Source organism: Lactuca sativa, chromosome 7, assembly GCF_002870075.4.
Source record: "Lactuca sativa cultivar Salinas chromosome 7, Lsat_Salinas_v11, whole genome shotgun sequence".
Lineage (NCBI taxonomy): Eukaryota > Viridiplantae > Streptophyta > Magnoliopsida > Asterales > Asteraceae > Lactuca > Lactuca sativa.
The window spans coordinates 155,114,898-155,128,928 of record NC_056629.2 but is presented as its reverse complement, the minus strand read 5'-3'; the positions used below and the strand labels follow the sequence as shown (position 1 = coordinate 155,128,928).

The 14,031-nt window shown below is 33.1% G+C and overlaps 1 protein-coding gene across 1 annotated transcript; it reads right to left on the bottom strand.

Annotated features, from left to right (window-relative positions):
• Positions 1–689: 689 nt before the first annotated feature.
• On the bottom strand, positions 690–1,469 carry LOC122194999 (zinc finger protein 7). Its single transcript, XM_042896448.2, has one exon. It carries the CDS (start codon positions 1,364–1,366, stop codon positions 884–886), a length of 483 nt encoding a protein of 160 aa, XP_042752382.1. The 5' UTR covers positions 1,367–1,469; the 3' UTR covers positions 690–883.
• Positions 1,470–14,031: the final 12,562 nt, after the last annotated feature.

Genomic DNA, 14,031 nt, shown 5'->3' with positions numbered 1-14,031 from the left:
TAAAGTCTTTTGAATACAGGGTCCAATCTTCTACAAAAAACTATTTGAAGTAAAAGTAATTGAGACAAACCACATAAACCAAAATGTAATTTACTTTTTTATTTTTAACATAGACCTATTTCACATGACAATAAACAAAATTAAAACATAAAATTAATGTGTTTTAACTGTTCAAATAAATCATTTGTGCGGTTTTTGTCACAAATAGCTTTAATATCTTATGTCATACTTTTTTTGGATTTTGTCATAAATATTTATCTAATAAAATTTTAATTCGACGGCTGAAAATCATTTAAAGTTTGCCTTCTTTCTTATCCACTGTCGGTGTAAAATATAATACTACTTTGTGTTTATAATAGAAGTTCTTGTATAAGCACCTTGCTTTCAGAATATTACTCTTTGAACTACCACCTAATAACCAACATTATTGTACATTTGTACTTGTGTAGGACGCTAGACCTTGGTAAATCAATGCCCTTCTTATATAATTGACGATCGTCATTGCATATGGTATCGTTCTCAATAGGTACGAACTACATTCACGATACATAACTATACATATATTGATATACAAACACAAATATATATATATATATATATATATATATATATATATATATATATATATATATATATATATATATATATATATATATATATATATATATATACCTAGAAAGCAAGCGGGAGAGAGGCAACTATATATATAGGTTTTTAAGGCATTTGTAAATTACATAGAAAGGCCTTTTTGAAATTCTGCCTCACCTCATTCCAAACTGATGCATTCTTAACTTATTGAAAGATCTATCTTTTACTTGAAATTTCGTAGGTAAATTACCAAGGTGGGGGATTTAAACTTTGAGGAGAAACTATATGCTGCCAGTTACAGCTTGAGATTCAAGTCGAGCCTATATGGATCTGATTTCCGAGAAGCTGGTTGTGGATTCAAATAAAAACTTCCAGGCCACGTCATGTTTCCTTCTTCCTCCCCAGCATACGGGGCTTCCCAAGCAACTCCATATCGAGCCCCATTGTCAGTAAACCTTGCGAAAGCTGTTTCTCCATCTCCTCCTGGTTTTTGACCAAAGGAATGCACCTTGAGTGATTGATCAAACGCATTCATCGTCTTTGGAGAATGGTATCTTTTAGCTGCATCTCTCTCTTTTCTGTGCGCATTTTGATGACCTCCTAATGCTTGTGAGCTGTAGAACTTTCTCCTGCAAAAGCTGCATGTATATACCTTCACCGAGGTTGTGCGTCTTGAGTTTGAACAAGATTCTCCTAGATATGGTGCTAGGCTTAGATTCAGCCACCCTTTTTGATGAGCATCTGGGTTTTGTTCGTCATTATTCTTTATGGTATTCATAAGAAATGTTAATATCAGTACTTGAGATTGAGAATAAAAAGAAGCTATATATAAACAATTGCATGAGAAGGCGATGTTGAAAGTCACTTATTCTCACTCTTGGATGTCTTTTGTATATATATTTTTTTAATGATATGATACACAAAACTATGTGTAACAAAATGTTCACTTTATCTTATAAAATGATATTTTAAATATTGAATTATTATTAGAAATCTCTTATAAGAGTGCATGCCAAATAAAGTTGCAATATTTGAATTTGGAAGGTTTGTAAATTAAATTCATCAGTCGCAAATGTCCCCATCGCATTGTCAGTTGATGCTTGATGTAGCGAAAGGGCAACGCACTATTTAATGTTATACCAAGCCCTTGTGTGCCCCAGCTCTTATTGCATTCCCTGCGTCCTGGTTGGAGGCACCATATAACTTTTTATAAAGATAGTAACCGACATTTTCCCTCATATTAGTTTAAAAAATTATGTACAACTGTTTTTTTATGATATCAAACATATTTTAGAGTTATATCACTACAACATTAAAACCCTATGGTGACGACAAATTCGGACCCCATACCGACGACTTGTCGTCGGTATAGCATATACTGACGACTTGTCGTCGGTATAGAGTCGTCGGTGTAGTCGTGTCGGCATAGGTCAATAGAGTCGTCGGTATAGATGTCGTCGCGATAGCTTTTGTCAATCATATTTTCGGGGTTAAAAAATAAAGTTTTATTAATTACCTATAGCGACGACCTGTCGTCGTATAGCGACGAATTGTCGTCGCCACACACTACAAGAAATATAACCTTTAGCGGCGACACTATTAGCGGCGACAAGGGGCTTTACCGGCGACTCAACCTTGAGTCGCCGGTAAAGCCCCTTGTCGCCGCTAATAGTGTCGCCGCTAAAGGGTTGTCACCCGAATCCGCACTTTCCCCCTCTATTGCATCTGAACCGTTCGATGAGATATATAATCCAACGGGTGGGGTGCCTTATCCGGTCTAACCTAATACCGGCGACACAGATGTCGCCGCTAAAACTCCGAAAAAGTCGCCGCTAATAGTCTGCTAAAAATGACGCGGTACCCTTCCCTCCAGTTTGTCGCCGCTATTACTGATTGTCGCTGGTATTGCCCCTAGCGTCGCCGCTAAAGGTGTCGCCGCTATTGGTCATCACAGATAAAAAAAAAAACGCACACAGATAACCTCCCTTCTTCATATTCCTTTCTGTTTGCTTCCAATTTCCTTCACCGATATCGCCAATTTCTTCTTCAATCTGCTTCTTTCAAGCAAATTTCTCCCCTCATTGTTCCAAGCAAGTGTCTCTAGGTGTGGTTAAAGCTTTGGGATCAATTTCTACCTCCATTGTTGAAGAAAGGTAAGTTTTATTTTGATTATTTCATTTTTTTGTTGTATGAATTTGGATTTGTAGCTTTATGTAGTGATTGAATGATAATAAATTGCTCATATTCTTTGTTTTTGGTGGTGTTGTTTTGGATTAGAAGCATTGTTCCAAGCAAGTGGTTAAAGCTTTGGGATCAATTTCTAGGTACCTCCATTTCTTGAAGAAAGGTAAGTTTTTTTTGATGATTTCATTTTTATTTTGTATGAATTTCGATTTGTAGCTTTATGTAGTGATTGAATGATAATAAATTGTTCATATTCTTGTTTTTGGTGGTATTGTTTTGGATTAGAAGCAAGTTATTCAATTTTTTGTTTGTGGTTATTTAATTGCAATTAGTTGTATAGCTTCAAGTTGTATTTATATGTGAAATTATGTGATAATTGTCATATGTGAAAATTGGATTGTATATTTTGTATTTGTTTGAATATATGTGAATTTGGTATATATATTCCAATGTATGTGTGTTTGATGTATATGTGGTATATTAGTAGAAATTATATGTATTTGTTATAAGTAGAATGTTATTGTGTGTATGTGAATGTATGTATGTTTGTTGTAAATGTGATATATGATTGTGAAACTTTTGTATTTGGTATAAATAGGATGTTATTATGTATATATGTGAAATTATGTGTATTTGGTTTAAATAGGATGTTATTTTGTGTGTATTTGTATTTGGTGTATATGTGGTATATGTATGTAAAAGTATGTGAATTTCACCTTCTTATGTATTATGTAAAAGTATGTGGTTTTCTTATAAGTAGGATGCTATAATTGAAAAATAAAAATAAAAATACATTATTTTTATAAATTGAAAAAAAAAAACACAAAAAAAAACTATAAAATTGTTTAAAAACTTATATATAAAAACTAGAAAGCTTCTAGTTTTTACCCAAGCTAACTCCAAATTAATTAATCAATAAGTTATATAGTTAACTTATAATTGGAAAAAAAAACACAAAAAAAATTATAAAATTCTTTAAAAACTTATATACATTTTAATCTCAACGGTAAAAAAAACAACACAACAACATAATACGTATGTAAAAGTATGTGGTTTTCTTATAAGTAGGATGCTATAATTGAAAAAAAATACATTATTTTTATAAATTGAAAAAAAAACAAAAAAAAAACTATAAAATTGTTTAAAAACTTATATACAAAAACTAGAAACTCAAGGTGAAAGTGAGTTTACGCCAACTCAAGAAAGAGCTACGTTCGAAAATGTATTAGGAGAGCGACGTGGCCATATTAGAGGCATTGGCCGCAAACCTTCTGGTCTCCCGCCGATTCCACAGCCTTCGCAACCATCACAACCATCATAGGTAAAATAACAATGTATTTTGATAGTTTTTGTTTATGTTTGACGATCTAACTTATAAGTTTATATATATTGTTATTAATTATGTAGTTGGAAAATCTTCGTGCAATGCTCGCCGACCCGGCATGTAGGGATGAGCTTTATTCGTTTTTTCAATCCCAAAATAATCAAGGAAACGATGGGAACGGCGATGAGGGTATGTAAGAATGGGTTTTATTTGCATATGTTGTCTCGTTTTGCTACTTAGTAGATTGTAAAAATTTTGTTGTTTTGCTACTCGGATAGTATGACTTTTGATATTTAATTGTATTTTGGATGTTTGTTTGTAATAGGATGTTTGTTTGACACTATTATGTTTGATATTTAATAGGATGTTTGTTTTGTAATTAACGTCGACACTATTGGTTTTGATATTTAATCGAATATTGTTATTACCGGCGACACTTTTACCTGCGATATTATCACCGGCAACGAAAATCATTATTTAAAAAAAAATTGAAAACAAATTACCGGCGACACTTTTACCGGCGACAAAGGTCATTCTCGGCGACAACATTATTAGCGGCGACACTACTCATTAGCGGCGACATACTAATAACGGCGACTATTATCATTAGCGGCGACAAACTGATCAATAGCGACGAGGCAGTAGCGGCGACTCATTACCGGCGACGGGTCGCCGCTATTATCAGTACCGGCGACTTTTGTCGCCGGTAATGGCCTTTTTCCCTGTGGTGACAGGTTTAATCTATTACGATGACTTGTTGTCGCTATAGGTTTTTAACAGGCGTCAATGACATACCTATAGCGACGACTTGTCGTCGGGATAGGCACGGTTTTTTTTTTTTTTTTTTTTTTTTTTTTTTTTTTTTTCTTTCAGTTTTACAGATTTAGTACATTACAATTCCTGCATTTTTAACAAATCCAAAACACATTCCAACATATATCAATTAAAATGCATTAACTAAGTACCATTGTTCAAATTCAAAACATCAAATTCAAGTTCAAATTGAAGTCTAATAGTTAACTAATATTCTTCAAATCACTAAAAAAACATCAAACATCATTATCATAATCATATCCTTCTTCTTCTTCTTCTCCTTCTTCTCCTTCTCCTTCTTCTCCTTCTTCTTCCATCCTTTCGACAACTTTTTGAGAGGTATTTGCTTGTGTGTTAGAGTTGAATAGAAAGTTAGGAAATGGAGGTGGTTGGAAGCCCGGAATACATGCCGCCAATGATGCCTTATATTGTTGCAAGTATTCTTGCATTTGTTGTGCATCAAATTGGGATTGAGATTGGGACGATTTTGAAGTGGAACGCCGTTCATTTGGAATTAAACCGAAGTTGGCGGTTGGTCTCCTACCCACCCCACGAGCATGCCCGAGTCTCATCCCAAGGGCACGTTCTAAACATTCTTCCTCGTCTACTATTCCGCCTTCACCAACCTCACTTTGCATTTTCTCATATTCTTCTTGAATTTTTTTCCTAAAATAAAGAAAACAATAAGCATACGTTAATTAAAACAAACAACTAAACTCAAACATTAAAATAATAATAATATTCCTTAAACAAAAAACTATAATTAATAATAATAATATATTTAAACAACACATTCATTTCGTTTATCACTTACCCAATCTTCTTGTGCTCGACTTGTACACCAACTCGAACCTTCTTTGTAGCGCATTTGTCTCCAACCCTCAATATGTTGCGGCTTCATTACCATTTTTTCCTATAATAAGTGAAATCAATAAATATATTTATACAAATGTTAATAACACTTTTAACTAATACAATAATATTTTATTACCTCTAAATAACGTCGTTGAACATAGGGTCTACATCCATGAGCACTTGTGTGCGGAAGTTTCGACCTACAAATTTTATTTTTGTCCGACGTGCGTCTATATTCATCGGTCAAAAATAACAAATCAATCATTTTGTTCCAAGCTTCGGCGGACCAATCAGTCGGTGGACATCTTCTTGCCCTTTCCACATCATGATATCCACCAACTCGATCAAAATGGTTTTTCATATCATGCTTGTGGTCTCGATAAGCTCTTTGCATGTCTGCTTGGATACTCGCTCGAAGGGGTTCCCACAAGTTTGTGCCCCGGTACCTATTTAGATCAAAATAAGTCTACAAAAAGAAAAACATATTTGATTAGTAAAAAAATATTTAATAAGTGTAAAATTCAGTACATATAAAATATGTTGTATACTTACTTCTAGCTCAGGATATAAATCATCTTTGTAATCGATAGGAACACGACACCAAGTATGATAATGCAACGGTACCTTTTATCCCACCAGATTTGAGATCAGTCTGACAAACATTTGTCCGTTGTCCCCCACAAATCAGTACGTCCGCCCGGAGATATCAATATTCAAATCCAAAGGCTTACACTTGTTGTTTTCATACTCATCGTACAAATTTAAGTTTCTCCCTTTGCCACACTTCTTCACATTCACATTCTTTCTTGTGCTACATTTATATATAGAATTGAAAATTTAGAAATTTAAAACTTTAATACAAGATTGGCAACCCAATGGTACACCGCGTGCAACCCCGTGTGGTGGTCTATCCCCACCCTCTCCTCCATGTCCTCTCGCGACTTCTGCCATATGCTTAACAAATATTATAAACATTCAAAATATATAATAAAGCTAATTATAAATAAGCAACATTTGAAATTTAACAAATATTATAAGCAATCAGGATATTTAATAACTACGACATACCGTCAATCAGATTCATCACTAGAACAATATACATGTACAACATCATCATCACTGTCATATTTTTCATTATTTTTTTCTTCATCTGAAGAGTAGGTATCACCATTTTCATTGTCGTCGTTAATGAAATCGTCATCGTTTATAATAAGAGCAACATTCCTCATAGCAACCACACTTGATTCACCAACTTCACCTAAAGTCATCTGCATAGGCAAGGTGCCTAAGTCGACAACCAAGGTAAAATTAGTTGATTGAGTGTCACCGTGATAAATCCATACAGTATACGATTTTAGAAACCCATGGTCATGTATGTGGACATAAACCGTACTCAACAACTGTCGATACATATTCAAACACTTTACGCACGGACAACACACTTTGTCTTCAGAGTCAACATGTTTCCTGGCAATCTCCATAAAGTTTTTAAGACCTTCCAAGAATTTTGGGGACGTTCGATTTTCACGAATCCAATTCTTATCGACTGTCATTACTGTTTCGTTATTAAAAATAACATTGTATACATAGTTAAATTGTATGACTTTTTGTTTGAGAAAAAAACGGACGGAATGGATAGATATTGACAAGTATATAAAAAAATATATACCCTGGAAATAGAAATTTTATTATTATATTGTAATGTTTACATAGTAATTTCAGGAATTTGGTGGCTAATAACTTTAAATTTGACAACAAAAACATAAGGCAACCAATCAAATTTTCATTCTATTTGGCATATCTTTTTTTTTCTTTCTTTCTTTCTTTCTTTATTTATTTTAATTCTTATTTCTGTTTACAATATTTTCCCAAGATTAGTTTGTCTTCAATGAGACTTTCCTGGTAACAGGAACACACCACCACCTTGTAAGTTGCTCATTATTTCTTTTAGTTCTTATCTTCACTTCATTATTTTCATCCCAACTTATCTTTTTTATATTAATAATCTTTATTTTTACTTACTAAAGATACGAGTTTTGCAATCATGTGTGGTGGTTCAGGAGTAACATCCAATGACATACAATTTGATGCATAAAACTATACAACCCTGGGACCCGCATCCTACTATTTATTTCAAGATAAATGGGTTGTGAGCAATGGGGTTATTATAATTGACAGAAAAGACCCTTTATTCATGCAAATGACAACAATCAAAGTCAATAACACAAGATACCCTGAGCTTTTTAGAACTTCAAGAAAGTCTCCGGTGTCCCTTAGATACTATGGTTTAGGGCTACAAAATGGTCCATATACTATAACCCTATGTTATTTGCTAAAATTGTCTTCAATTTAAGCACAAACAAGGGGAAGGGTCATCTTAGACACCTCTTTGATATTTACATCCAGGCTAGACTTCTATTTTCGATGGTCATACATGACATAAACCTTATATATTAAGGCTATTTTGGTGATAAGTTAAGAAACATGCTAGAGCTATGAAAGCATATTATTTTTGATATCTTTTAAAACTTTACAAAATTTATAAAATTTCATATCATAGAAGAACTTTTACTAATATTTTGACTATTTTGTGTTCAGAAGGCAAAAGGCTCTCTTGGAGTTAACTTACAACTACTTTATTGCATCATGGACAGGTAGTGGAGTATAATGGCCCTAGACCATGTGCAACATGTAAGTTATTAATTATTTATGTAAAAATTTAAACTAATATGTGATTTTATTATCACTATATAATTTTTACTAATGTTGTGATATGAGATTGTGATTTTAGGCTAAGGGACCATATTGAAGGAGTGGACAACAATCCTCTTCTTATCGTACATAAAGAAACTTGTTTAAATAATCATTTCACTATTATGTACAAACAGGTACATTTGTTGATCTATATTGCATTTTTCATGAAATGATATTTTTAGTTTTATAATAAGTGAATAATTCTTTTCTTTTCCATTAAAGTATATTTACTTTAGTTATATATTAAATTTATTTGTAATTTGTATTTTGAGTAAATTACACGAATCGTCTCTCGTCCATGTGCCAAAAAGCACGTTCAGTCTCTATTTTCAAAAAGTAACTCGGATCGTCCCTCATTTGGTTAAAAGTTGTACATGTCATCCCTCGTTAGTTTAAATTTCACGTTTCATCCCTTACGAGACATGAAATGACTATTTTGCCCTTTTTATTTAATTTTTGATTTATTTTATTTTTATTACAAATAATAACAATATACAAAATAAAATAAAAACTTCATCCCTCCCACCTTATCTAACCCCTTCCCTTCTAAACTCACTTTCTCCTAAAGCAAAATCATCACCACCGCCGGACAATTGAGCACCACCATTGACCACCGCCGGACCACCACACACCACAGTTGACTACCACTTCTTTTTCTTTCAAAAACATCGTTGATAAACCCTTATACCCCTTCTTCCCAAGGGTCCTTAAGCCACCACCGTCTACCACCAAGCCTTGTAGAAACACCAACCATCACCACCTGTTCGCAGATCTACACTCCAGGTGGTGTTAGATTTGATTTTTTCCAAAGATGTGAGTAATGGCAGACTCGATTTCTTTAAGGTTGAAACTCTGTCGAGTTTGATTCAACACAGAACCCTCTCATATTACTCTGGCAGAATGTACCTCCGATCTAGGGTTTCAAATGGAGATAGAGGCGAACAAAAAAGTAGATTCATTCTTCTGTTTCTGCCAGGCGAGGGGTGAGGGAGAAGACAGTGATGGTTGTGCGCAGATGAAGGAGGTGGTGGTTTCGAACACAAATGGAGGCGGCGATGGTTGCTACAATGGTGGTAGAGAAAGAAAGAGAAGAGATGTGTGGTTGTGGTTTCCGGCAACTTCATGGTTGTCAGCGACTTCGTGAATGGTGTGCAGATCTTAGACGGTGGTGGACAGGCAGCGAACGGAGAAGCAGAGATGGAGTGGTGGATGGTGGTCTTCATCTGGAGACCTGGTTTCAATGATGTAGAAGGAAAAGGGGGAAAATAAAGGGGAAGGGGGAGCTGGGAGGGGTGGGTGGGTTGATTGGTAGGGTTTTTGTTTTTTGTTTTTTGTTTTTTCTAAATCTAAAAAATGATAAATACATAAAAAAAAATTAAAAAAGAAATAAATAAGGGTAAAAATGTCATTGTATGTCCACAAGGACGATCCGAGTGAAAAAATTATTATACATGGACGATTCGAGTTAATTTTTGAAAATAGGGACTAAACGTGCTTTTTGGCACCTGGACGAGAGACGATTCGTGTAATTTACTCTTGTATATTATATGGTGCATTTAAACTTTGCGTCCACGTGCTCAATTCCAATAAGTACTAAAATCTTTGTTGATGCCTTCTCCAATAGTGAAAAGTAAGTTCTTAAAAAAAATTAGTTTTTTTGATTAATTTATGTTATATTTTTATCCCTTATATTGCAGGAAATCGTTTACAACTCATTTATTACGGTTGATGACATAATGGGTTGTGGTTTGTGATGTATGGTACCTTGAGCCTCAAAAAACAAAGTCGGAAGAAATTGATGTTGATTTTATGGTGAGGTTTATATTTTTTTGAACACTTTGTTTTTGTTAAAATACATGGATGATGAAATACCATAAGTTCCACTGGTTTCTGAAGTTATGAAAAATTAGGCACAATTTTGTAGGATATGGGATGGATACTTGAAATACTTTCGTTGTAAACCAAAACATAGGAAACACAAGTTCAAATTGGGTGCTAGTAGAGTACTAGACATTCAAACAACCACTATTACTTTGGTATTCTAAAACCTGCCAATGTTGGTTTTCTATTAATTTTTATCTGAGTTTTGGGAAACAAAGATTATACAAACGTCGAACTCGATAAAATATGTGAATATTGGACTACTTATGTCTCAAACTTTATTACTAGTGATATATGTATTTGACAATTACATTTTGATGAATTTGGAACATACTTTTATATTTGACATTATCTTTTTTAATTTGCATTATGATATATTAAATGTGTATTGTAGTTTTATTAGTGTGTCTTTCTCTCTCTCTCTCTCTCTCTCTCTCTATATATATATATATATATATATATATATATACACTCTCTCTCTCTCTCTCTCTCTCTATATATATATATATATATATATATACACACACACACAATAGACATGTATAGGTATTTATGATAGGAATTGTCCGACATGGAAAGTATGTTTTCTATTAATCTAGTTTTTTTTTTTTGTTTTCCAAAAACGTATGTCTCAAATAAGGCCATTATCATAGTTCGTAATTTTGAAATCTTCCCTTTGAAGGATAACATCTTCATTCTCATTCACATTGTTATACCCAAGTCGTTGGTGCCATAGAGTAGATGCCCCTGTTTTTTCTATTGCATCATTTACTTTGTATTTACAAACCTCCACCATGTAAAGTGCACCATGTTTTGCCTTTAAGCAATAAACAAATTCTCCCTTGTCACCTTCCACTGATGATCACAAAAAGTAATATGGTGACCATCGTCATCAAGTTGCCTTACCGATATCAACATTCATTTGTGATCTGGAATATACTTTGTGTTCTTCAAATTCCAATATGTTCATTATAAATTCTTCTTAAGGACAACATCCTAATACATGTGATATCTAGGATTTTGTTTCTGCAAACCGAAACTTCCTATTATAATGCTTAAAATTCTACATTATACTTCTAGAATGAGTAGCATGAAATGATGCATCTAATTCCATGTTCCAAGATTCTATAGAATTATCGACAAAAAACAAAAAAAAACAAAAAAAAAAGTGCATCAAGTTTGTTGCCACATTCATCTCTCACATCCCTATATACATTGAGGGTTTTAGGCACTGATTTCCGAAGTGACCACTTTACTTGTAATTCCAACATGTAATATCCTTCATGTTCTCTAACTAAATTTACTTCATCGAATTTGATATTCCCTACCACCACCACCTTCTTTGTTGGCTCTTCTTCCCATATCTTTTGTACACGAAAACTGTTGGATACTTCCTATTCTGTTTGCAAACATCCTTACCATGCATTAGATATTGTGAGCCTGCAAATGTCAACTTAGTAGCTCTATACGAACAACTAAGTGTTGTTATAACACCAAACCAACACTCAGACATAAATGATAACAATACCAGAGCTTGAAATTCATCTTTGAGTTTAATATCAAACGAAAGCATCCATGATATGATTAAAATACATTCATTTACATGATATATAATCAAGTTGCCTTCCTTTAACTTCATGTTAACCAACTATCGGACCAATACCACCATATTTTCTCATGAGGTTTTTTCATGCATGTTGAATAACAATTTTATAGATAGTCTTCTCATTAACAATATTGTAAGCTATGCTCTTTGTCAGCAATAATTTTACCATGCCAAGGGCATATCGATATAGTAGATTACAGTCCTCCCGCTTCATTGATTTTGGCTTCATTTCGGCCAAGGGTTTGTCTAACTTCTTCTAGCAGAGGTAAACTTTAACCTGTATTCTCCATTACATAAAATTGCGACCTTCAAATTTATCAATCCTAACAATCCCATCTTCAGCTATAATTCTGATACAAATTATTATGGTTATGAATTTCAACAAATTGTAACGATATCACCCAAAATAATAATGCAAACGAAACACAAGAACATAGTATTTTATTTGGTTCACACGATTAGAGTGATCAACAACTTCCAGATGAGGATGCTTCATAGATTTTACTGATACTTCTAAATTGTTTGCATACACTAGGTTACATAAATTTTGAGAATACATATATAAGATAAACACCTAGGATCTTCTAATAAGGACAAAGATTGAGACTGTAATAATATTGGCCTATGAATCATTTTGATTTTGATATGGTCAAAGGGTGAGTAAAAACCTACAATTTAAAATTATAGCAAAAATGTATAGTTTTCTATTACTACTAGGCCTATTTTTGGTTTCCATTATTCCATCATTACTTGGGACATTTGTATCTTTAATTAATTATGTATTTATCAAGCATATATATATATATATATATATATATATATATATATATATATATATATATATATATATATATATATATATATATATATATAGCATTACGTTATAATGTGGACGGAAAACTATTGTGTGTACGTCTGGATAATGCTATTTTATGAAAATTACTAAGAGAATATGTTGTTTAGTAATGTGAATACGTTCAACCTCATAGAACTATTGTTATTTTAATGGATTCTTACCAATTCTAATTCATTTTTGTTCTCATTCATCATTTTTTATTTATTTTAATTCATACAGAATACGACTCGATAAACATCCCGATAACATTCTGACAGAATGAGAATAACTAAAAAAAGTGTATAATAAGCTTATAGACGATTTAATTAGTGAAAATGCTTAATAATTAAAATAATTATATAAGATTGAACGTATTCATATTATCAAACAACATATTTTCTTTGTAATTCTGACAGAATAGCATTATCCATACGTCCACACAATAGATGTCAATCCACATTTTAACCTAACTCTCTCTCTCTCTCTCTCTCTCTCTCTCTATATATATATATATATATATATATATATATATATATATATATATATATATATATATATATATATATAACAGCAAAAAAAAAAAAAACAGTGATACAACTTTTCATTGAAAGACTATCTATTCATTCATTAAATGTTTCAAAATCCAACACCAAATCATAATATCCAAAATATCATAGTACAATTATTCAAAATGTAGAAATTATAAGGGGTGGATGTTGCGCCATCACGTTGGGCCCTTCCATTTTGAATCAGAAGGACCTGAAACCATAAACATAAATCATAAGCACTAAGCTTAGTTAGTTCCCCAAAGTACCACATACCAAAACATACAACTGGGTTAAACCCTGGGGTATTTTGGAACCCGGAATACACGTATGGGCCCCATGTTGGGGCCTCTCCCTATGGTGTATTTCAACCCGAATATATGATAGTGGTCCCAACCCTAGGGTGTATTTTAACCCAGTATACAACACATATAGTCTACATAACAATCATCATCCTGAATACAAAATAATGGGTCGTATTAGTGCCATCGACCCATGGATACAGTGTGAAAAACTCACCTCACAGATGGATAAAGGATGAAATAAATCGCTGCTCTGAAGCTAACTCTACCGATCACCTTTACAAATAACAGTGGCCAAACTCTGATTAAAGATCAAAATATTCAAAATACCCCTAAGTCAAAGT

Excerpts from the sequence above, each read along its gene's own strand:
- LOC122194999 (XM_042896448.2), bottom strand. The coding sequence starts at position 1,366 with ATGAATACCATAAAGAATAATGACGAACAAAACCCAGATGCTCATCAA.